Source organism: Carassius auratus, chromosome 30 (assembly GCF_003368295.1).
Source record: "Carassius auratus strain Wakin chromosome 30, ASM336829v1, whole genome shotgun sequence".
Lineage (NCBI taxonomy): Eukaryota > Metazoa > Chordata > Actinopteri > Cypriniformes > Cyprinidae > Carassius > Carassius auratus.
In genome coordinates, this window is record NC_039272.1 from 1,807,950 (window position 1) to 1,831,181 (window position 23,232).

Sequence of the window (23,232 nt, forward strand, 5' to 3'; positions counted from 1 at the left end):
AATAAGGTGGTAAAAATAGTGTGTGTGAGAGCGTGCATGTGTTTGTGTAAGTAGGGCACAGCGTCCTGTAACAAGGGAACAGTGAGTAAACTAAAAATACTCCCTTTCCTCTCATCCAAAAATACAGCTCTCAAAGGTACTGTTACATTCTCCGATTCTGTTTGTCTCTTTCACTTATTCTTTCTCTTTCAGTTTTTTACCCTCTGCCTCTGCTTTCCTAGCTTTTCCCACACATATACATGCAGAGGAAAGAGTGTATGTGTGTGTTTGTGTGACTATGAGGTCACAGAGATAATGAAATCCACAAGTAGATCAATCAGCACTCAGAGAAAGCTAATCAGAGCACTGCGCTTGCAGCAGACTGGCTGTCTGCTGCTATTTGTAAATCAATAGCTGCTTGTGTGTGGGTGTGGTTCAGTCGTACCTTTATGGTGTGCCCAAGAGTCAGCAGAGCGTTACTGGCACGGCATGAAGATTTTCAATATTGCCAATGTATTCAAGTGCTGCACCTTTGTAGAACAATAAATAATAATAAAACCGTGCTGTGAGTCACAGTTACAGCTCCACTGTGCCATACAGGTTCAAGCAGGACAATGGACACAGTTCTTTCATTTCTGATTATGTAAAAATGGGCTCTACTATTGACCTGATTTGTTTAATCAAAAACCAATTTAAACACATTTCCATAAATGGAATGTTGTATTCTTTAGGTATTTATAACTGCCATTGAACATTTTTGGGGGAAGTATTGTTTAAATTATTGACTTAAGTATTGTGTTATTTTAATTTAATTTGGACGGTATTATAGTGTTTATTAATGTTTTAAAATGGGTAAAAATATAAAACACAGTTTTTTAAGATAAGTCAGTTTTAAAGTTAAAGTTTTAAAGTTTTTTTTCTGTAGTAATATTTTGTTTGTCACTTTTTGACATTGTATATTCGTTTTAAGTTTCATACATTTTTTAATGAAATTCTAACAGTTAATTATAATAACCATATATTATAATTATACTTTTTTTTAAGAACCCCACCCCAAAAAATCATGTTTGAATTTTTCTTTAATTTAAAATAAAGGTATTTTTGCTTTTGGCTTACATTTATACTTTTGAATTAAATACTCCATGACATGGCATCAGGAGCGTTTTTCCATAAAATGACAATAAAAGTCCTTGTCACTCATGGCCTATGGTTTTTATTTTTTCCCTCTAGTGCTATTAATAAAAAGAAAGAATATTTTTTTCCTCAAAAACAGTTTTTTTCAGCTATTTACTATTAATAAAAAGAAAAACGCAAGCAAGCTTTCCACCTTTTTTCCCCGCTGGGACCACAGAGTGCCCATATAGTTTCAGAGTCACCCCTCAGCAGTTCTTCTGGCTTTTTCTTTTCATTTGTCGTTTGCCAATTTAATCTGTGACCCGTTCACTTTGATCTCATGGTCTGCATAAACAATCACACATGATGCTGGGTGACACTCTTTCATTCTATTTCCAGGTGGTTGTCTCAGGAAAGAACGGTCGAGGATATCATTACATCCTGGCTAATCTTGTGAGAAAATACACACACATGCCCAGATCTCTTCTTTCCTAACCTTCTGTGCGTGACCTTTCACTTTTGACCATTGACCCTCGCTCTCTGCAGGGATTCTCTAACATGAGTTTGGATAAGGTGTTTTCAGGCGGAGCAAATATCACCGGATTCCAAATCATAAGTCCTGATAGCCCGATGGTACAGCAGTTCCTTCAGCGCTGGGAGCGGCTCGACGAGAGAGAGTTCCCCGAGTCTAGAAACACTCCCCTGAAGGTCTCTGTCTTGATGTGTTTATTTATGAGTGTGCCACTTGTGAATATGTCTGCAGAGTTTGTTTGTATACGTTTACGTGTAATTTACGTTAACATATTTAGACGAGTTTAATATATAGCAGTCATGTAGTAGTTTCGGAAATTGCTTAAATTCTCCCATAATGCAGCTCTTTCAACTGTTTACTAAGTGTTGAATCACTTAGTTGTGAGGCTCTTCGTTTATACTGATGTGTCCATACATTTATCTGTTTGTTGTGTCATGTTTAGTACACCTCTGCACTGACACACGATGCCATCCTGGTGATAGCCGAAGCATTTCGGTATTTGAGACGTCAGCGTGTTGATATTTCTCGTCGAGGGAGTGCAGGCGATTGCCTTGCCAACCCGGCTGTACCATGGAGCCAAGGAATCGACATTGAGAGAGCTCTCAAAATGGTAGGAGGGGTCCTTTAAGGGCCTCAGAGATAGGAAAAAGCTGTTCACGTTTTTTAATGAATGTCCAATATAAATTTTTACCTGTAGACCTTATGCGCCAGAGACACAATCTCTTGAACGGTGTTTACTTTCGTTTTGAGGTAGCTTCTGTATTCAGTTGTCATGAGCATTGTCATGTTTTAAGCAGATAACATAAAAAATGTCAGTAGTGAATCAACACAGGTGGGCTACATAGGGTCTATATGGTTTTATGATCCCTCCATTGTTTAATAATGTATCATCCTTTCCTTTTTTATCCTGCTTGTTATTTTGTGGGTGTTACTGTTCCTGTGTGCTTTCCTCCTGCAGGTTCAGGTTCAGGGTATGACGGGGAATATTCAGTTCGACTCGTTTGGACGGCGATTAAATTACACCATTGATGTTTATGAAATGAAGCCGGGAGGAGCCAGAAAGGTTAGTGGCTCTCAGAGGGCAGTTTCTATAAATTCACACAATATCACTGTCGCAGTGAAGCCACAATCACTTTAGAGGGCTAAATATGTAGATTCATGTATTAGTTTTCTCTGCCCTTTTTTTTTAGACCTTCATCACTAAATTTGTTAAGTTACAATATAATATAATAACAATATAATAAATATTTTCTCTTGAAAGCTCAAGGAAAATGATATGATTTGTCATGATATGACCGCTTTAACATACGCTTAAACACTCTTGAGATCATGTTTCTACTGAGTCATTCTCTTACTGAATTGCTGTATTTGTGTTATTGGTGGACTGTGATTGATTGATTCTATTTATGCTGTTGCTGTTTCTGTCCTTTGCAGATTGGCTACTGGAATGAATATGAGAAATTTGTTTATATAGTGGAGCAGCAGGTTACCAACGAGTCCTCCTCTGTGGAAAACAGAACCATTGTGGTCACTACTATTATGGTACACTATCTAAAGCTGCTTTTAAATATACCGAACCATGATCCTTCTGCCCTTTCAGGTTTAGTGTCACAGTTGCATTGCATTCTGGGGGGGCAGAACGTTTTTCTGTTTCGCTTTGCTTTGCACTCACTCACTACATGTTGAAACAGTCGATCACAGAAGAGTGTTTCAACTGTATCCGTGTGAGTGCCAAAGCATTTTCAGTTCCATTCCGGTGGCCTGTTGTAGCAGTGACATCACAATTCTGGCTTTGGTAAGAAATAGGTTAGGCTGTCTCTTTCTCTGCTTCTTTCACCTCACCAAACGTAAGTACAGAACGACTTGAGATGCCAAGCTGGATGCAAATTGCAGAAAATGTTAAGAAATATACACACAAGACATGTCTGATGGTTTTCTCACACATGGTGTGAAATAGTAGGCATCAGAAAAAGAGTCTCTCGTTTAACATCCACTCAATGTTCAGATGTGTTTTCTGGCCGAGGTCCTGTTTTTATCATCCAGCTGTCCATTCAGATGTGCCCATTAGCTGCAGACAGTTTGTTCTTTATTTAGCTCCCTAAAAATGACACAATTGTCCATGCCAAAATGATGAATGTGAGCAGGTTTGTTGTTATCTGAGTGAGTGTGGCTAGCACCCACTCAATAGAAATTCAATCCAATTAAACTATTTGATTAGATTGCTTTTCATATTTCTCTGATTTATTATTGACTATTTAGGCGTCAGATGAAGAGGAGTCGAGATTGAGAGCTAGCTCAGGGCCTGTTCATTCAATATTATCTTCCAGTGATATTACAATATAATACTGCATACAAATGCTCAGCCATTCTTGAGATTATGTTCTCTGACCTACAGCTCAATTTTCTTTGTCTAAAAAAATAAAATAAAATAAATATGATTTGGATCAAAAAGAAACTGAGCAGCACTTGTTTTGCAACTCCCAAAGTGATGGAGTGAACTGTGTTGCATACACATTTAAATTAACACATTTAATTTTATTTCTGTTATTTAATTTCTTTAAAATAAATTGCAAAGGCCCTTAATCCAGAGAATTTCTGACAGGATGCGTTCCAGTTTGTTCACGTGGAGATGCTTTGCCTACTGGACATGTTACGTCGGACGACTCGCTGTGTTTAAACAAACACTATTAATTGAATGAAATGCTGGAAGTGAATCGGTTGGGGCTGTACAGTGATTACAGCTGGGCTTAAACGAGTTCCATAATTATGTCTTTAATGAAGAACTCTGAGAACTTGAGGGCAGGGGTGTATAGAGGAGAGGACTGAGATGAAACGGAAAGAATATTAATTAAAGGACGAATATGGTAATTAATCTTTTGAATAATACATAACCTGAAGGTCACAGAAACCAAATCTTAGTAGAGAAAAAGTGAAATGAACTCTATCGTTAAGGAATACAGTTGTTTTAATGCAGATAAGTTACATTACGATAGCTTTGTAAGACCAGTTAGAATGACATAAATAAACATGTCACTTAATTTAGCTAGTCATATTTAAATGTACCGTAAGGTTCGCCTTATGCTACATTTAAAAGTGATGACAACCTCTTTCTGACTCTGCCTATGATGACCTCATAAGTAGATACAGAAATTGAAAGCAGGCTAATTAGATAATTAGTTGAATAAGAGTTTGTAAAAAATATTTTTTCCTTCTGCACAGACACGCTTGTGTAACAAAACCAGTTTAAATAACTTGAACCCAATTGAAAATATGGATGATGGGGTTCAGCAAATAAGATGAAAGGAAACTCGAGTTTGATCTGATGCTATCAAAGCAAATTTTGATCTTAAGTTTGATCAGATTTGGCCTTATTAAAATAGTTAAAAGCACACACATGTGAGAAAACCTCTGCTGTCCTCTCTAACCATCCTGCATGCACTGGACACATACATGCGTGTACGTTTTTAAGCAGAGTCCCCTAAACGTCCATATCCATAACGTCCATGACTCCGGTTTACTAATAATAGGGCCTGCAACTTCACATTTTTCTCTCTCCAATTAGAGAAATCAAAAACCACCAATAAAAAGCACTGTCCCAAAACCCAATTGAAATTCAAACCAGCCTTCCTCACAGCTGCTGCTTGGCTGTTGGTCACATTGCTTGTTACAAGACTCACAGTGCATGTGTATATTTCAGTATGTGTCTTTTGTGAAACAGGTGTGAAAGTGTGTATGTGTGACACATATCAGCATGAGTGCAGACTAATCCGTGATCTTATGTGTGTGTTCTGGGCTGTCAGTCTGAAAGCCAGCTGAACCTAATGTGATTTGGTTAACAGGAAGCTCCATATGTAATGTACAAGAGGAATTATATGCAGTTGGAAGGGAATGATCGCTATGAGGGCTACTGTGTAGACTTGGCATCAGAAATCGCAAAGCATGTGGGCATAAGGTACAAACTGTCCATTGTGGCTGATGGGAAATACGGAGCACGCGACCCTGAGACCAAGACCTGGAACGGCATGGTGGGGGAGTTGGTATATGGGGTGAGTGCTGGGAAAATGATCCTGCAATGGGAAATTGTGGGTGGTGAGATAGTGGCTGTGTGAAACCAGCAACACTTAGGAGTCCTCATATAAAATCACTGACCACTCTGTCAAAATAAAAGTCATAAAATCAAATATTTTGTAGGTTTTCAAAATATATTAGTGAAAGTGAAATTCAGCCAAGTATGGTGACGCATACTCAGAATTCTTGCTCTGCATTTAACCCATCCAAAGTGCACACACACACAGCAGTGAACACACACACACCCGGAGCAGTGGGCATCCATTTATGCTGTGGTGCCCGGGGAGCAGTTGGGGGTTCGATGCCATGCTCAAGGGTTCCTAAGTCGTGTTATTGCCAGCCCGAGATTCGAACCTACAACCCTAGGGTTAGGAGTCAAACTCTCTAACCACTAGGCCTCGACTTCCCCATTATGCAAGATTTTCTCGCTATCTCTTAACATTTCACCGTTTGGTGCTTGTCAGACTTGCTCTCATCATTCTTTCCTGTGTCACATAATTTATTTTGACATTGCAATGTGATTTTTATGTTAAATAAATAAATAATTCCAGTGTCCTGGTGTTGCTGACATCACCCAAGTCTTTGGTCATGGTCACTGTTTTTACAGAATAAGCTCCAAATTAGTGCCTCTCTTCATGAGTTAAGGCCTTCAACATGCATTTTTTTGGGGGGGAAACAAAAACCAGCTCCATCCATTTGGTTCCTATTAAAGTTACACAACTTATTTGTTTTTCACTGTAAATGAATGTTAGAAAGTGTGTACATGTGTCTCTGCTTTTTTTTTTTTTTTGTGTGTGTGCCATTCAACATATCAAATATATGAGACCTATTTATTTGCTACTACTTTGCTCATATTGGCCAGAACTTAGTGTGTCCATACACAAAATATTATTATAATGAAGTTCTATTTAGATCTTTTGTTGAATTTTAAATTGAGTTCTGAGTGCCAATCATAAGCAGATGGAGAAAAGAAGGCATTTTGGGACAGAATACGTGGTAACATCTGCTGCTTACAGATATAACATACAGATAAATGTAAAGAATGAACTTCAATTTGTTGTTGGTATCCAAACAACTGTAATTTCTGTATTTTTATTTTCATTACATTTTGAGAATAGTAAACCATCAAATCACATAGCCATGATCGTATTTTTTTTTCCCTGGTTTTATGAACTGAGATTTAGTGTGTTCCATGTTTTTAGAGAGCCGATATAGCTGTGGCTCCTCTCACTATAACCCTTGTCCGGGAGGAGGTGATAGATTTCTCCAAGCCCTTCATGAGTCTGGGCATTTCCATCATGATCAAGAAACCCCAGAAGTCCAAGCCAGGAGTCTTCTCTTTCCTGGATCCGCTGGCCTATGAGATCTGGATGTGTATTGTGTTTGCATACATCGGTGTGAGTGTGGTTCTCTTCCTGGTGAGTCGTTTCAGTCCATATGAATGGCACCTGGATGAGAATGAAGAGGCGAAGGATCCGCAGACGCCCCCCGACCCGCCCAACGACTTCGGCATCTTTAACAGTCTCTGGTTCTCTCTTGGAGCTTTCATGCAGCAAGGATGCGATATCTCGCCAAGGTTGGTGTGTTATTTAGCCCATCCTTGTCTCTCCATCCTCATCTTTCTCTCTCCCCTCATCTTTGCATTTTATGGTCGTCTTCTCTTTCATGGTGCATATATGTTATTCCACTTGGGTCGTTTCATATTTTAATAAGCTTATCTTCTAACCATAACCTATTGTCATCACTTCACTTTCATCATTCATTCACTTAATCACGATATTGTCAGCTGTTTCTGTCTTAATCTCCTTTTTTCTCTGTTAAAGTACAGCATGTTTTAAATCAGTGGTTCTTGGTTTTTTTTGTCATACTCCCCTTTGAAGCTAAAGAAACTTTTTGCACTACATTCACCTCAATAATATCATCACCTGTTGGTATTTGTAGTAAAATCATTTAACAGATTGTTTTGTATGAATCCGTTTAAAATGTTTAAATACAAACCAATTATTTTAGCAGTTACTGCACATTATACATTTTTTGTTAAAACTTTTAAGCTCCTTTTACACCAAGAACAATCACAAACTATAAAGATGACGATATTAGCATCCACACCAGCGAGCGATTTGATCGTCTGTTTATTTTAAGCGCATGCTTGTCTGCCCCTTTAAATTCTTGAGCTCGTTATAACAGGATTGATTCTGATTGGCTGTCAATGTTTTTGTCATTCATCAGCTGGAAATAAAAAATTTTCTAAAAGTTATTCCAACCAGGCGGCAAGGAAGTCGACTGGAAGTTGAAGTCACCCGCCTGCCGCCATCTAGTAGCAGAACTTCACTTCTGTTAGCATCCCATTGACTCCCATTCATTTTGGCGTCACTTTGACAGCGAATAACTTTACATCTGAGGCGTTTAAAGACTTTTGTCCATTATTTATTTGTAAAGATACACGATAATGTATAAAGGGCTCCATTACCTTCTATGTTACATTATGGCCCCGTAGAAACAGTTTTTGTAAAAAATAGGCTAACGATTGCGTCATAACCACTCGACTCGGACTCTCTGTCGCATTACCGTACAGACAGGAGGAGAAGCTCGCAGGCAATTAACTTAATATGGCATACTGGCATTACATTTTAAAATACTATACAAAATAATTAATCAGAATACTTACATCTCTGCAAGATTAACGATGGCAGTTTGCACGCACAGCTACTACAAGATTTACATCTATCAGACAGGTTGCTGACGTCATCAAGCTTAGTTTGAATCTGCGCGTCAGAAACGGAAGTGCTAAAAATAGCTAAAAACGGGCTTCACTTGTCTTAATTGAGTTCCAATGGGGTCGATGTGTCCATTTCTTTTAATGTCTATGATTCCAACCATATCATTTCTCTGTGCCTTTATCTTTATAGCTGTGGTGTGCATTCTGCTATTCTTTTATATTGAGATTTTTTTTTTTTTTTTTATGTATGTTTATCATTATGTTTCTAGTAATCGTCCTTGGTGTGAACAGGCCTTTACTGTTAATGATAACATAATTATTAAACATAAAACATAATAAAAACTGCATACTTTGGAAAATAATCTGATGTATTTTTTTTAATTAAAGGAAAAAATATTTTTTTTAAATTACAAATCAAAAGATTATTTATTATATCGAAAAAAATAAAAACACATGAATTATACTGTAACAATAACAAAAACTTAGTTCACGCAAAAAGTAATTTTTTTTTATTTATTGTCAAAAACCTAGATTTTGCTCTTTGGAGCCACTGCTTAAAGCAGGGCTATTCAAATCTTGCCCTGGGGGGCCAATGTGGTGCAGAGTTTGGCTCCAACCCTAGTCAAACACACCTGAGCATGATAATCAATGTTTTTGGGATCATTAGAAAATCACCGGCACTCTGCACCGCATTGGCCCTCCAGGGCAAGGTTTGAATAGCCCTGGCTTAAAGTGATGCTGTGTGGGCACCAACTAAAATAATTTATATTCACCGTGTGTTGACTGTAAAATGTTCAGATTTTCTCTCTTTCACTTTCTTTTTCTCTTGCTTGGAGGGCTACCGTGTTCTTGCTGCATGTCTCTATTTTACTGTCAGCAGCTGGTGTTTATAAACTGTTTCAGTAGAGGAGTGTCAACCCTCTTCACTCATTTCATCTATTCATTCATTAGATTTTTCTGCCCATCGTACTCACCTTATTCCTCTTGGATTCCTGTCTTTCATTCTTGAGGTGCTCTTTGTGACCCTGTGCTTCTCAACCTCATCCTTCTACTCTTTCTCATGACACCTGTCCAAACGGAAGCTTCACTTGTGCATTGAGTGATTGTTTTGTCAGTTTCTTGAAGACATTTACATCTTTTATCGCAGCAATAGTTTTTATACATCTGTACTAATTGTTAACCTTTCACAGGAGTTTTGTTTGCTCTGCTATTGTCTCTCTTTCTCCCTCGTTCCCTCTCTCTCTCTCTCTCTCTCAGGTCTCTGTCTGGTCGTATTGTTGGAGGTGTGTGGTGGTTCTTCACCCTGATCATCATTTCATCCTACACTGCAAATCTGGCTGCTTTCCTGACTGTGGAAAGGATGGTGTCTCCTATAGAGAGTGCAGAAGACCTGGCCAAGCAGACTGAGATCGCCTACGGTACACTCGACTCCGGTTCCACCAAAGAGTTCTTTAGGGTAAGACAGCAATAAAAATATACTGTCAAATGCAATAATACTGCTATTTTTAGTCAAACTGAGGACATAAGCCTGTGTGGTTATTGATCATGATAAATCTTGTATTCTGTGCCAGTGTTTCTTACTCCTGATACTGGAGTTCCCCAGCCATATTTTAGATCTCACCCTTATTTATCTACAGTACTATTCAAAAGTTTGGGGTCGGTATGATTTTTCATGTTTTTAAAAGAAGTCTGCTCTAACTACACCAATGCTGAAACATACAAAAAAGCACTTTATGCAATAATCCATAATGTTACATATGCATTGTGTCTTGTATGACAAAAATACTTTTTGGATCATTCAGCCTCAGACTTCCAGGAAACAAATATGATTTTAATCTGCTTTCAAATCACACATGGATAGTGTTTTATTTCAGGCACTGAACGGATGAGTCAAATGTGGAAAAAAAAAAGTTTTTCTGCCTGTCTGAGCAAAGTCTAATCTGTATTATTCAACTCATTAGCTGAACTGAATGTAATTACAGGAGACATTGAAAATGTGCTGTACTGAAAGGGTTTTTATTTTTTATTTTTATTCAGGATTGAGAAATACTGAAATATGGGTTTGATGGAGCGTCTGATGTTGTTTTGATTCCTTTTCTTAAATATCATAAACTTTGACAGTTTAAGGCTTACTTCACAAGTTCATGTGGTGAGAATGTTAAATGATTGTTGCTTTAAACAACATAAATCCGCAACAATTAAGTAATCTTCTTTACTTGTAAGAAATTCTGAGACTAAACTGCAATGACAGTCAGTTGGCAATCTGACAGAGACGTGTCACCACAGACATACAACCATCTTTGAATAAAGTTATGTTTTACTGAATCTTAGCCAGAAACCATTTTCTTGTGAGCCAGCTAGAGGCAGAGAGAGTGTGTGTGTGTGTGTGTTTGTCTTGAGATGACAGAGAACATGACAGTTTTAAAATGACCCAGATACACCACTGCTGATGAGCTCATCCTGTCATTTCACCTTAATGTCACAATTACTTGCTTTGTGTGTGTGTGTGTGTGTGGGTGCATGAGTGTATGAAAGCAGATATACCTGTATATTTATTCACACACACGTGATCAGTCACTGTCACCTCACAGATCCACGAGCGGTTGGAGATGGAGAACACATGAAATGAGGTACCCTTTTGCTCCTCTCTCTTTCATGAGTTGTCATCTGTTAACAAACTTGATCAGAGCAAAGATGACAGGAGAGCAGCAGACACAGATGTTGGCTGAATTTGATGTGGAGACAGTCTCCACCTTGTGTTCGTAATGTATTATTGCAGCAAACTATCCTAGCAAGGAGTGAATGTACCGCAGCGTTGATTAGATGCTAATGTTGGTTTGAGTTTAGGTTTTTAGATAGAAAACCAATCATCAAAAAAAAAAAGCAGCTTAAAGAAACAATCACCCTCATGTCATTCTAAACTTGATGGCTTTATTTCTTCCATGGAGCACAAATGGAGAGATTGTTATGTCTGTAGTCTTTTACATTAAATTACAATAAATGAGAACTAACATTTCAAACATCAAAAAAGGATGCAGAAGCACTGAACTTTATTCAACACTGATAATATTAATGAATGTTACTTAAGCACCAAAACAGCATATTAGAATGATTTCCCAAGGATTAGGTGACATTGAAGACTTGCGCTGCTTTGCCATTACAGAAATACATTACATTTTAAAATATATTCAACTCAAAAAAACATTTTTACACATTTTACAACATCTTAGGCTTAAGTGAAAATATTTTTCAAAATGACTCATTTGCATTCTGAGAAAGTCACTTGCACACAGGTTTAAAAGACATAAGTCTGAGTAATTGAATAATATGTTTAATATGAATAATATGTTTATCATGTCAGAGATCTGAAAAGAGTCGTCATTTTTTAATTTCCAGTTGGTGCCGCTAGTGGAACAGAAATTACACACTTCCTGCTTTGAATTCTACAGTTTGTGCCAAAAAACTTGAGAAAAACACATTCACACTCCTACACCAGCTGTTTGGAGGTCAAGTTAACCTACTTCCATGTACGAAATGTGTGAGTGTATGTGTGTAAAACTCTGTCCTATAAAGGAGTGTGTGTGTGTGTTTGTCCTAATAAATTTAGGTGTGTGTGTGTGTGTGTGTGTTTTCTCCAGAGATATCCTGTCCGCTACATGGCCATTTATAGCTACCCTCGCAAGAAATAGGCACAGAATATTTTGGCTTATGAAACTTAAGCTTTAAATCACCTCAAATGCAGAACTGCAGCACAATTACAAGGATAAATAGAGCCATGATTTATCTGTTCTTTCATTCATTCATTCCATGCATTCTGAGTGTGAGATTGTTGTGTGGGAGAACTGTGTGTTGACATGTTAGGGTTTTTTTTGTACTTATATATAGTCTAGTAGTCGGTGAGTCATACTCATTTTTAATGCAGAGCTTGTTTGTACTGGCCTTGGTTGGACGTTCCTGAAGAATCTTTTACAAAATACTAATAAAGAGAAAAGTTTGAGATCTTTATTTGAGAACATGTCTGGGGTGCTTCCTCAGGTTTTCAATTTAATGCACATTTAAATGGAGTATCTTAGATGGACCATTTTTAACTGCTGTGCCCCAGTAAAATATTTCTGATAAATCTTTGCCTGACACTTGAGATTTCCATATACTGTCCTGAGGATCATTTTCCCTGATGATATTTCTGAATGTTTTCAGTCATCTGTTTAAAATCAGATCTAGAGATGCCAGTGAATCACTATTGATCTAATAAGATGTAGAAATCTTCAGCTCGATTCATTCAGATCATGCATTGCCTGCAGCAGTTTCTCACATCATGATGAAATTTTTTATAAAGATATGAGATATTTTATATTTGAGGCAGAAAACAAAAATCTCCCTGGGTGAGATGATATTTATCTACATTCTATTATATGAAACAACTTCTCTATCACCATTGAGGAAACCGCTTAAATTGAGACAATTTTTGTTGGGGGCACTATACCTAAATGCTGATGAAAGGCTAGAAATGCTCCTGGTACCCAACATATATGTGACCCTGGACCTCAAAACCAGTCTTAAGTCGCTGGGGTATATTTGTAGCAATAGCCAAAAATACATTGTATGCTCAAAATTATGCAAAAAAATCATTAAGACATTAAGTAAAGATCATGTTCCTTTAAGATAATTTGTGCATTTCCTACCATAAATATATAAAAACTTAATTTTTGATTAGTATTATGCATTGCTAAGGACATAATTTGAATAACTTTAAAAGCGATTTTCTCAATATTTTCATTTATTGCACATTCAGACAGTTGTATCTCAGCCAAATATTGTCCTACACTAACAAACTACACATACTACCCATATCAATGGAAAGCTTATTTATTCAGCTTTGAGATGATGTATAAATCTCTAGACTTAAGACTTGGTTTTGTGGTCCAGGGTCACATATGTGACCAAATGTAGCTACTTTTCTAATAATATAGTGGAGTATTATCTTTAGTGGCTTGTTTAGTTCACAAAAGTCCCAGTCCATCCTTGCGCTTTCTTTTTTGTAATAGGTCAGGAAATTCCCACGTCTCCCTCTTAACCTTTCAATTTTTTCCTCTTTGTGCTCTCTCTCTCTTTCAGCGTTCAAAGATCGCGGTCTATGAGAAGATGTGGTCTTACATGAAGTCTGCCGAGCCGTCCGTGTTTGTTAAGACCACCCCCGACGGAGTGGCCCGCGTGCGCAAGTCGAAGGGGAAGTTTGCGTTCCTGCTCGAGTCCACGATGAACGAATACATCGAGCAGAGAAAGCCGTGTGACACTATGAAGGTGGGAGGGAACCTGGACTCCAAGGGCTACGGTGTGGCCACGCCCAAAGGGTCGGCATTAAGGTGGGTGGAATAATATAACAATTCACTCTGTTGTTATAGTATTCCACCTACCCTGATTCCCCCATCTCTCTCTCTTCTCTCTGTCTCGTTTCATTTTTTGTTTTTCATTCTTATTCTCTCACCCTCTACCTTTTCTCATTCTCTCTTTCCTTGAACTCTTTTTTGCTTTCACTCTGCCTGTCTCTCTCTCTTTCTCTCGTGGTACATGATAAGGTAAACGTGTCAGTGTGTTTAGTTTCTTTTTCTTTAGTCATGTATGTTGTGGTAATGTTTCTCTCTACAGAAATGTCAATTAACTTAATTTGCAGTCCATTTTTACAGTGTAATGCATGTTGCTGTTGATTTCCTACACCCTTTTTCTCGTCATCCTCCTTCCTCTTTTTCTGTCTTCTGTGTGTGTTTTTTTTTTTTTTTTGTTTTTTTTTTTTTTTTTTTGCACTTCTGTAATGTTTGTATGGTTGGATTGTTTTTTTTTTCTTTTCTTTTTTTCCTCTCTGCACTGGTGCTGTACTGCCTGATGCCAAGCATGTCATTCCATACGCTGTTGCCTTCCCATCACTCACCAGCACTCAACCTCTTTTTCTTCCTCTCACTTCTTTCTGTTTCACTCTGCACCACACGCACCTCACTTGCACACACGCTTCTGTCTGTACCCAGTAGCTGGCGCAATTAACCAATCGAACGGTCCAACCAGTTCTCCAGTTAACCAATCGAGCGCTCCAACCACTTCTCCAGCTAACAGGTCTCTCCTCTTGTATTGACCCCTAACAAAAAAGCAACTGTCAGTTGCTGCAGTCTCATTAGATTTCTCACGAGCCTGTCCCTTTTCTTACGAGCTATGTGTTTATCGTTTGAAGAAGTGCTGTAAACCTGGCGGTGTTAAAGCTGAATGAGCAGGGCCTGCTGGACAAGCTGAAAAATAAATGGTGGTACGACAAGGGAGAGTGCGGCAGCGGGGGAGGGGACTCGAAGGTCAGCCTCAATCTCACCCAAACAACCATTTCCTAGCTACGAGTAATCGGCAAGGCTGTGACCTATGACCCCCGGCAACAGTTCCGTGACCCTCAGGGGTGAACACAAACTGTACCTAATGACTCAAGGATAGTAGCACCACTGCGACGGCTGCAGTTGCTCTCAGCGCTGCTAATGTAATAAGGCAAACTGTGATCAGATGTGACCCTTTACTTGGCTAATGGAGGAAAGGAAGCAGAGGAGGAGAGGAATAAAGGCTTGAGTGGGTGGATGTGTGGAGCGAGGTCAGGGTCACCAGGAGCGCAGCTTATTAGGATGCTTAGGTTTTTGCGAAGCCGCCTTGCGGGTTTGTTTGTATGATGAAAAAAATCCAGCTTGTTCCAGGTAGAAGAGGCTAGGCCCTCTCTGGCTCTCCTCTGATCTGTAATATCAGATCATTGGAAAATGCACTGTTTGTGTCTAGCAGAGTTCCAGGATTTAATGGGCTATCAAGAGAAAGAAAAAAAGAGAAAATAGACAGTGCTAACAAGACTAAAACTGCTCTGAAAAATAGGTCCCTGTACTTTTCTAAAGCACAGAGGATTGCCTGAGCCTGTTTGATGTTTATTATTATGTTTAAGGGATAGTTCACTCAAAAGTGAAAGTTCTGTCATCATTTTCTCGTTCCAAACCAGTGACTTTTATTCTTTGGTCAAACATAAACATATTTTATCCATACATTGGTAGGGCCATATGATTACTGTGATGGTCATTTGAGTGTAGAATCTTTCGTACTTATAGTCCTTCTATTCCTCGACTGCATTTACCAGACACTACTCCCCAAGCAGCTCTTTGCAGGAAAGAAAGTTTTATTCACGGCCTGGAGCCCACTGGTCACAACAACCAAGAGAGACTATATGTATACTGTAAGTATATATGAACATTTATTCCTTGTAGTTGAGTAAAAATCAATGTCACTCAAGTCTTCTTGACTGTATTTGGTTGTACTGATCTGGTCCTTGGTTTGTAATGTGACTGTTAATTCTACCGTTTTATGCACTTTTTGGGTAAGTATAGATTATTTAATCATAGAGACACAGTCTTTGAACTGACCTTTCTGGCTTCTATTGAGGCCATTACATAAAATATTTCCATCGCAAGGTATTCACAGCAGCCTGTCAACATAAAAGTTAAATATATGAAATATATGATAGTACTACTACTATTAATAAAAATTTTGTTACAAAATATTATTTTTTGCAGAATATTTTTTATAAGAATTTATTTACCAGAAAAAATTTAATACAATTCAATTTCAAACAATAAAAAAACTTACTTAAATTTTTTTAAATAAAATCGATTAATCAAAGATGCTTTTGAATATTAAAAATTAATGAAACCATTAAAATGGAATCCAGAAAATTATTGGAAAACACAATTTGGCAAAAATAAAACTAAATTTGAAAATGTATTTCATAGGGCCTTAAAAATGTTATTTTTTATAAAATATTAGTCAAAATAAAGTCTAACTGGTTTGGAACGACACATCATTTTTATTTTTTGGGGGTGAACTCTTCCTTTAATAGTGTTGTAGCTGTAGTTTACATTGTAGTTTAAGATGCCCTCTATAAATTTGGAAATGCCCTAGGTGAAGTGGGGCTTTGGGCAATATCAGCATAAATATCTATAATTATTCTGTGTAAATGCATTCAAGAAACTTGCAGTTATCAATGAAGACCAGCAATAATGAAGTTGTTCTTGATTACATATTAATAGCTGTAAACAAACACCACAGTCAGCTGTGATGCCTAATTTCTGGATTAAATTTAACTTGGGTTTTCGAAGAGTATCAAGTCAACACACCTCTATAAATGATTAATTGCCAATTAGGTTAGTACACAACATACCAATTAGAGGGTTAGGGTTAGGGTTATTTTTATTTGTTCTGAAATCATATTTTTAGTTAATAAAATGTTTTTTTAATGTGTGTTATCCCTTGCGAATTCTTCACAAATGCCAAGGATTTATCCTGATATTGTTCAAATTACTAAGCCAAACGTTTGGAGGGCATGTTGAGTAACTGTTTGTTTGTGATATTGAACAAATTGTTGGTAGTGGAAAAAGAGTAGTGTGAAGACTTGGGTATCGTCACTTGTCCAATCAAATAGCCAGATTTTTTTTTGTTAATCTTTGGCCAACTTCCTGCCACAAGTATGCAAATCCCTTTGGAGCCGCCAGCTTTCTCAGATTATTCCCTGAATTGGCGTGTAACCCATGGAAAAGCCCGTAGCTCCTTTGTTGGTGGGATTAAAGAAAATTACAAGCCTGCTGGGGCCAGACAGTCCTGAAGGGACAAAACATCACAGGAAAACGTGAGAATTCTAATTAAACACTTCTAGAAAACAAAGGTGGAGAAAGATCTGGTGCCATATTGTAGACTCACAGAACACACCACATTCATCTGCATAGATGACCACGAACAACACACACACACTTTTCAGTGAATTAATGCCACTTTTCTTTAGCCCCTGTGCCTGCAGAATGATCACCCTGTGTTCAATCTATCACGAGGGCAAGGCAGCCCCACTCAGTCCTGATTGGTCTTCAAAAGCAAGTTCACGGCAGTATTTGGCTCTTGCTCATGAGTGGTGCATGAGATCCAAACTCTGAGACCAAAATGGCTGCCTAGTCTGAGCATTGATAAGTTGAGCATCTGGGTGGAGGGTGTCTAGTCTGTTATGACATCACAGCTGCATGTTTCTCATTTATTGACCTGAGTCTGATCCGAAATGCATGAATGGAGTAATTCAGCAAACCCAGCGAGTATACCATACTATTAATTCACAGCAAGATTACAAATACACAGAACATCTCAATGATTCACAAAGCAAACATATCATTATCAGGGCCTTTTTTCATGCATGGATTACTGACAGAAGTGATTTGACATAATCCTGAGTTCTGAGTCCGTTCAACAGGTGTGTACACTCATAAACAGTATTCGATGTTAAAGTAGTAGCAATGTTTAGTAATGATTTTTAATTTTGATTGAAATTGAAAATTGGATAAACCAAATTTGCAAAATGGAGTTGAAAATTAAGCAATATTGTGGATTTTCACTTATAGATACACATAAATAGAAGCTGAATATACTCCAGAAATAGGTCCATGTCTCAATAAACAGATCTTATTGTTTCAAGGTATTATTCGTCAGGTATCAAACCATTCGATGTCTGAAGCTGGCTTTCGTTACGGTGGTAAGTATGGCATATTTGCTTTGCTGGATTGCGACTCTCATCATTTAGCAGAAGGAAAATAAACTGAGTTTCCCAGCAGTCCTGCTGATGACATACTAACATCTTACAAATCGAAATGCCCAGAAGGAATAGTGACATCGTAGAGCGATACGGTTTCCATCATTTTGTCTGCTGCCCTTGAAACAAATGATTTGTTTCAAATAAAATTTGAAAAGGGTGCATTACCCAAATTTCTACAAATCCTCCTCTAACATTAATATTTTGTTTATTATTTACGTTCTTTCATGAGGGCTAGGCGTTTTCGTTTGTAAGATGTTTGGCTTCAGCCCTCACCCACCACAGAACGGTTCCCCTTCTGACTGCTGGGTCCTGTTTGTCTGTTAGTCAAGTAAGGGTTTTTTTTCTCCCGATGGATCCGGCTTGCTGAATACTGGGTTAGAGGAGCTGCATTCACACCACAATTACAGTAACCAAACTCATCTGCCCGATGCTCTTTGTAATTATGCTCTGTGTTGGTTACTCTCTCTGCCTCTGTTGGAACAGTGAGTGCCGATTACTCAAAGCGATAACAGTAGGTAGCACTGCCAGGTCAAAGGTCGAAGGTAACACTGAGGCTAGCACTGCCTGCATTCCCTCTCTCTCTCTCTCCATCTATCTCTCTCTCTTATACTCTCGCTGTCTACGATATCAACAGCACAAGGCCAGGTGTCCTACAGTATCGCTTTGGTTAACAGATATTCGGTAGGTTTAAGTTTTAATAACATAAAATAACATAACGGTGCCATGTTATTTATGTTATTTCCCCTCGTGAAGAACTCCTGTAAACCTTGCAGTGTTGAAACTCAGTGAACAAGGCATCTTAGACAAGCTGAAAAACAAGTGGTGGTACGATAAGGGTGAATGTGGGACCAAAGACTCTGGGAGTAAGGTTAGTCTGCTCACTCATCTACTTCTAACAAGCAAACATATTCATATTCTACAAATACTGTAACGAGTCCCAGCGTTACTTACAATTTTAATGTAAATCCAATGGATTTGGCTCCAGCTGGATTCACTTCATTGTGAAATCATCTTTACACACTGAATGCAGTTTTTTTTTTACATCATGTAGGACAAAATCTAAATCTTTAACAATAATAATGCAAACACAACAACACCCCCCCCCACACACACACACCACACACACACACAAGAATTTATTCACCCCACAATAATTCATTATTTTAATGATGTAGTAATTAAGTGTTACATAACAGTATCTTGTAGCAAGCATTGGTAACAATTAAGTATTTAGTTAAATTTGTTCTCTTCTGCTGCTGTGACATGGCCTTGTTCTCAGTATTGCTGTTGCGTGTATTGATTTGTGCATAAATCGTCTCTGAGCAACATTAGACATTAGTCATCGGAATGAAAATCTAAAAGATGCACGGTCATTTACAAAGTATTTCTAATTGACGCATTGTGTAATGCTAATATTGGGAGTAAGTAGGAGTCTGAATGTGTTCTATTATTTGAAGATGGATAAAGTCTGCTGAAGTCACCTGGGACACATATCCTTGGTCATTTTAGTTTCATTCCTGACAGAGTTGATGAAACTGCACAGCACCCCCTGTTAAAGGACTGTTTTCCCTTATTAGCCATTTGCATGGGTTTAATAGAGACCAAGTGCAGGAAAGTGTGTTTGCCTGGAGACTAGTAAATGAGCATAAAATGCAATTGTTTTATTACAATTCACTGTGTAATCCAGTCTGATAAGAAAGTTAATTAACTCTGAAAACATGTCCCATAAGCATATGCACAGCGGAGGCTATAGCACTGACTATATGAGCCTGTAACCATGGTAACCGTATTCAAAAACAGGTCTCGGGCTTTGCATTCAAAAGAGTAATACTGCACTCCCAGTCCCCTGTTGCTATGCTGCCGTTTCGCAGGCTTTTAGTGAAGACAGGCCGTGTCTGTGTGTGTCAGAGTGTCAGGCTGGTGGTCACAGCAGCAGAACCCAGTCCTGTTGAGGCTTGTCTGTGTTTTGAGGTGTGGCGTTGGTCGCATGCAGGTGTCTGTTAATGAGTTTTGAAGGCTGTGAAGCTTGCAGAAGTAGTTCAGAGAGGGGAATTGCCATAGTAACATCAATATTCTTTCCCCTCCTTCTCCTCTTCCTCACTTCCTCTGTTAAGATGGCAGACCGGAGAAGCCAGAGGATCCTACTGTAGCTCTCTGATGGCAGCTTTTTGGTCATGTTTCTGTACTGACCCAACTTCACCTCTAGAGGGGGCGAGAGGCTCAGAGCTGGCTCTGTGTGTGTGTGTGTGTGTGTGTGTGTGTGTGTGTGTGTGTGTTCTATGTGAGAGCAGTGTTTCACTGTCTATTTCGCCAATAGAGTGAAGAAGGAATGAGAGGAGAGAGGGATTAAGTTCTTCCTCTCTTGAGCTGCCTGAGCTTTTAATACATTAATCTTTGACCTCTGGGCACATCTCATATTGATTTGATGCCCTTTTGAATATACCCCTCAAGTACCCCTTTTTATTTAGCTCGTCTTCTTTCCCTCCAAGCAATTGCGTGCAGTATGTGTGTAATAGGGCTTGCACGGCTTCTCATTTTGACTCAGTGGAAAGTTGTCGACTTGTCAGTGGATCACTGTTTACCGTATTCATATGATTCAACAACAGCAGCCTTTGCTGTCTCTGGCTAGTCTTAATTCTGCATTAGTGGGGAGTTTCAAAGTGCACAGAAAGTCCACTCGGCTGAATCAGGTGAGAAATTGCCATTTCCGGATTCATTCTACAAAAAAGCAGTCATGTCTCAGTCGCTTATGGTTTCTGTCAGCCTTTGAAACTAAGTGAACTTAAATTAAGTGGAGCTCAAAGCCGTTTGCAATAACTTTAGATCAATTTTGCTTGAAATGAAATGAATCTCAGAATTCTGCAGCACTTATAACATGCTTTCTGAAAGTAAACTACTGTGTTGATTTGAATAATTTCCAGTATATTTGAGCGTACGCTTAAAAACAAAAGGCCAAAAGGGGGATTTCACAACAAGCCAGCATAGCATTATCTTTTATTTTCAATCTTTCTGAAAATCCTTCGTCAGACTGTGCTTTGTCTGTAAACGTAAAATGAAGTGAACAAAGGACCAAATTCTTACTGACAAAAACCTGCCATGCGCCAATTGGTGGGCGGGGCTAAACAGGCAGTGATGTAGAAACAGGCGTTGATAATCTTCAGCTGAGGTGATATTTAGCCATTCTTTTATGTCATAAAGTGACATATTCCACAAACTATCATTTTGAACACTGGCTATAATATAAGCTTATTTTAGACTAACGAGAAAGCTAATTATTTTGAGCATTTTTTGCCATTGTAGCTTACTACACAAAGCTAACAGCATGCACCTACACAGAAATGCAGTTTATCGACAAAGAAATGATCCTCCTGCTGTCAGAAGCATGTAGAACTAGCATAACCGAAGCCATTTGGCCCATGACTAGTCGACACAAACCCAGTGAGTTGACTTGTCGTGCAACCCCTGGTGCGCAAAGAGCGAAAGTGACGATACGCTGCTGTGTGTGTGAGTGTGAAAGAGTGCATGCTGGTAATGCATGTTTATTTAGTTAATTATTATACCATAGTTTGGTTTGCATCCAAGTACACTACTTCTGTTACTAACTGCGTCTCCCCCCTGCAGGATAAGACCAGCGCGCTGAGTCTCAGTAACGTGGCTGGCGTGTTTTATATCCTGGTGGGGGGTCTGGGTCTGGCCATGACTGTGGCTCTGGTGGAGTTCTGCTATAAGTCGCACCATGAGACCAAAAGCCTCAAACTTGCCAAAAATGCCCAGAACTTCAAACCAGCTCCTCCATCCACCGCACAGAGTTTCACCACATACAGAGAGGGCTATAACGTCTACGGAACAGAGAGCGTCAAAATATAATGGTTCGTTTTCTGTGTGTTTTGAATGTTTGTTAGTAATACCATTTCTAAAGAAAAAGGTATTAATGATGGGAGGTCTACTTCTGATGAGATAAGAGTTGGTTTTCAGGTCTGAGGTAAGTTGTAAGTTTTTTCACTGTGTTAAAGCTGCTGTTTTTTTAGAATGACACTTATGAACTGACCCTGCTATTTGACAGATATCACTAAAAGAGTTGTCCTGAGAACCACACTGGGCTCTGTACCCACCCTAGGCGTTGTAAACGTAAAAGAAACAAGAATCTGAGTGTGGCCCAATCATGTTAGCCAAACAGCAGATTTGGGAAGTTTTGCTTTTTGAAATGACAAATTACACTACCGCTCCTAAGGTTGAGATTGGCAATAATTTTTTTTTTTAAAAAGAAGTCTCTTATACTCACATTGGCTACTTTTATTTGATCCCAAGTAGTCAAAACAGTGATATATTCAGAAATAAATTTAAGATTTTTAAAATTTTGATGTAATTAACTGTTGGATATTTACAACAGCTTTAATTTCTTTACCATGAATCATGGACGCCGTCTCTTCAGACATTCTGCATTTTCAGCAGTGCTTTGTTGATTTGCCTTTTGTCTGAGTGAATTGTTCTGTTATTATCAAAAGAGCATATGTGTCTGCAAGTCTCAAATGGGTCGGCTGCTCTCTTTTCTTTTGCTCAGATTGGAAGCCTGTCCCTTGCTGATCATGTGGTATCTGGATAGACTGTCCTTCTCTTTGAGTCGACTGCGATTCCCTTTAGAAAGTGGACAAGCACCCAACCAAAACTCATCTCATCAGAACACATCTGACCACAACCTGAACCAATAATCACGCGACAGACTATCGGATGGACCAAACAGCCAGCCAGCCGCCCGACCGCCCTCTCTCAGTGCCTTACTGAACCAGTGGCAAAACATCAGATCATGCAGACCATCTCATCAAAGTCCTGGAGATGTTCTGCTGGGTGCTGGGTATAAAACCATATTTCAGTGTATTTTTATTTTGAGAGGGAAAGATGGAAAAGGAGGGAGAGAGAGATAGACACACAGTGATGAGAGTTATGATTTGGTTGATATCAAGATCAGTGTTCACAGTGTCACAGTAATGAGTGACAGTCAGCTTGTCTCCATGACAACTCTCTCTAGAAGGAGTGTCTGCAGACAAACATTTTATGCAAATTGTATGACATATTTTTGAAGGATTCAGCTTATTCATTTAAAGTTTGTGCTATGATTCTGTGTCCTCATCAACATAATTGTTATGAATAATGTAAATATTAATTTCAGATACATTATGGCATCAGAGAAAT

The 23,232-nt window shown here is 38.6% G+C and overlaps 1 protein-coding gene across 3 annotated transcripts in view; it reads left to right on the forward strand.

Moving 5' to 3' along the window:
- Positions 1 to 22,912, forward strand: part of gria3a (glutamate receptor, ionotropic, AMPA 3a) — a 33,738-nt gene extending 10,826 nt beyond the window's left edge. The window contains exons 5-16 of one of the 3 annotated variants that reach the window (XM_026210673.1): positions 1,492 to 1,545; positions 1,639 to 1,800; positions 2,067 to 2,234; positions 2,583 to 2,687; positions 3,059 to 3,166; positions 5,464 to 5,670; positions 6,895 to 7,268; positions 9,669 to 9,867; positions 13,527 to 13,774; positions 14,632 to 14,746; positions 21,664 to 21,911; positions 22,604 to 22,912. In XM_026210673.1, the coding sequence (XP_026066458.1) occupies positions 1,492 to 1,545; positions 1,639 to 1,800; positions 2,067 to 2,234; positions 2,583 to 2,687; positions 3,059 to 3,166; positions 5,464 to 5,670; positions 6,895 to 7,268; positions 9,669 to 9,867; positions 13,527 to 13,774; positions 14,632 to 14,746; positions 21,664 to 21,909 (1,986 nt within the window). In that variant the 3' untranslated portion in view covers positions 21,910 to 21,911; positions 22,604 to 22,912. Of the gene's footprint in view, positions 1 to 1,491; positions 1,546 to 1,638; positions 1,801 to 2,066; positions 2,235 to 2,582; positions 2,688 to 3,058; positions 3,167 to 5,463; positions 5,671 to 6,894; positions 7,269 to 9,668; positions 9,868 to 13,526; positions 13,775 to 14,631; positions 14,747 to 18,795; positions 18,911 to 21,663; positions 21,912 to 22,603 lie in introns of those variants that run through there. The other 2 variants (XM_026210674.1, XM_026210675.1) reach the window with 2 other exon arrangements.
- The last annotated feature ends 320 nt before the right edge of the window (positions 22,913 to 23,232 follow it).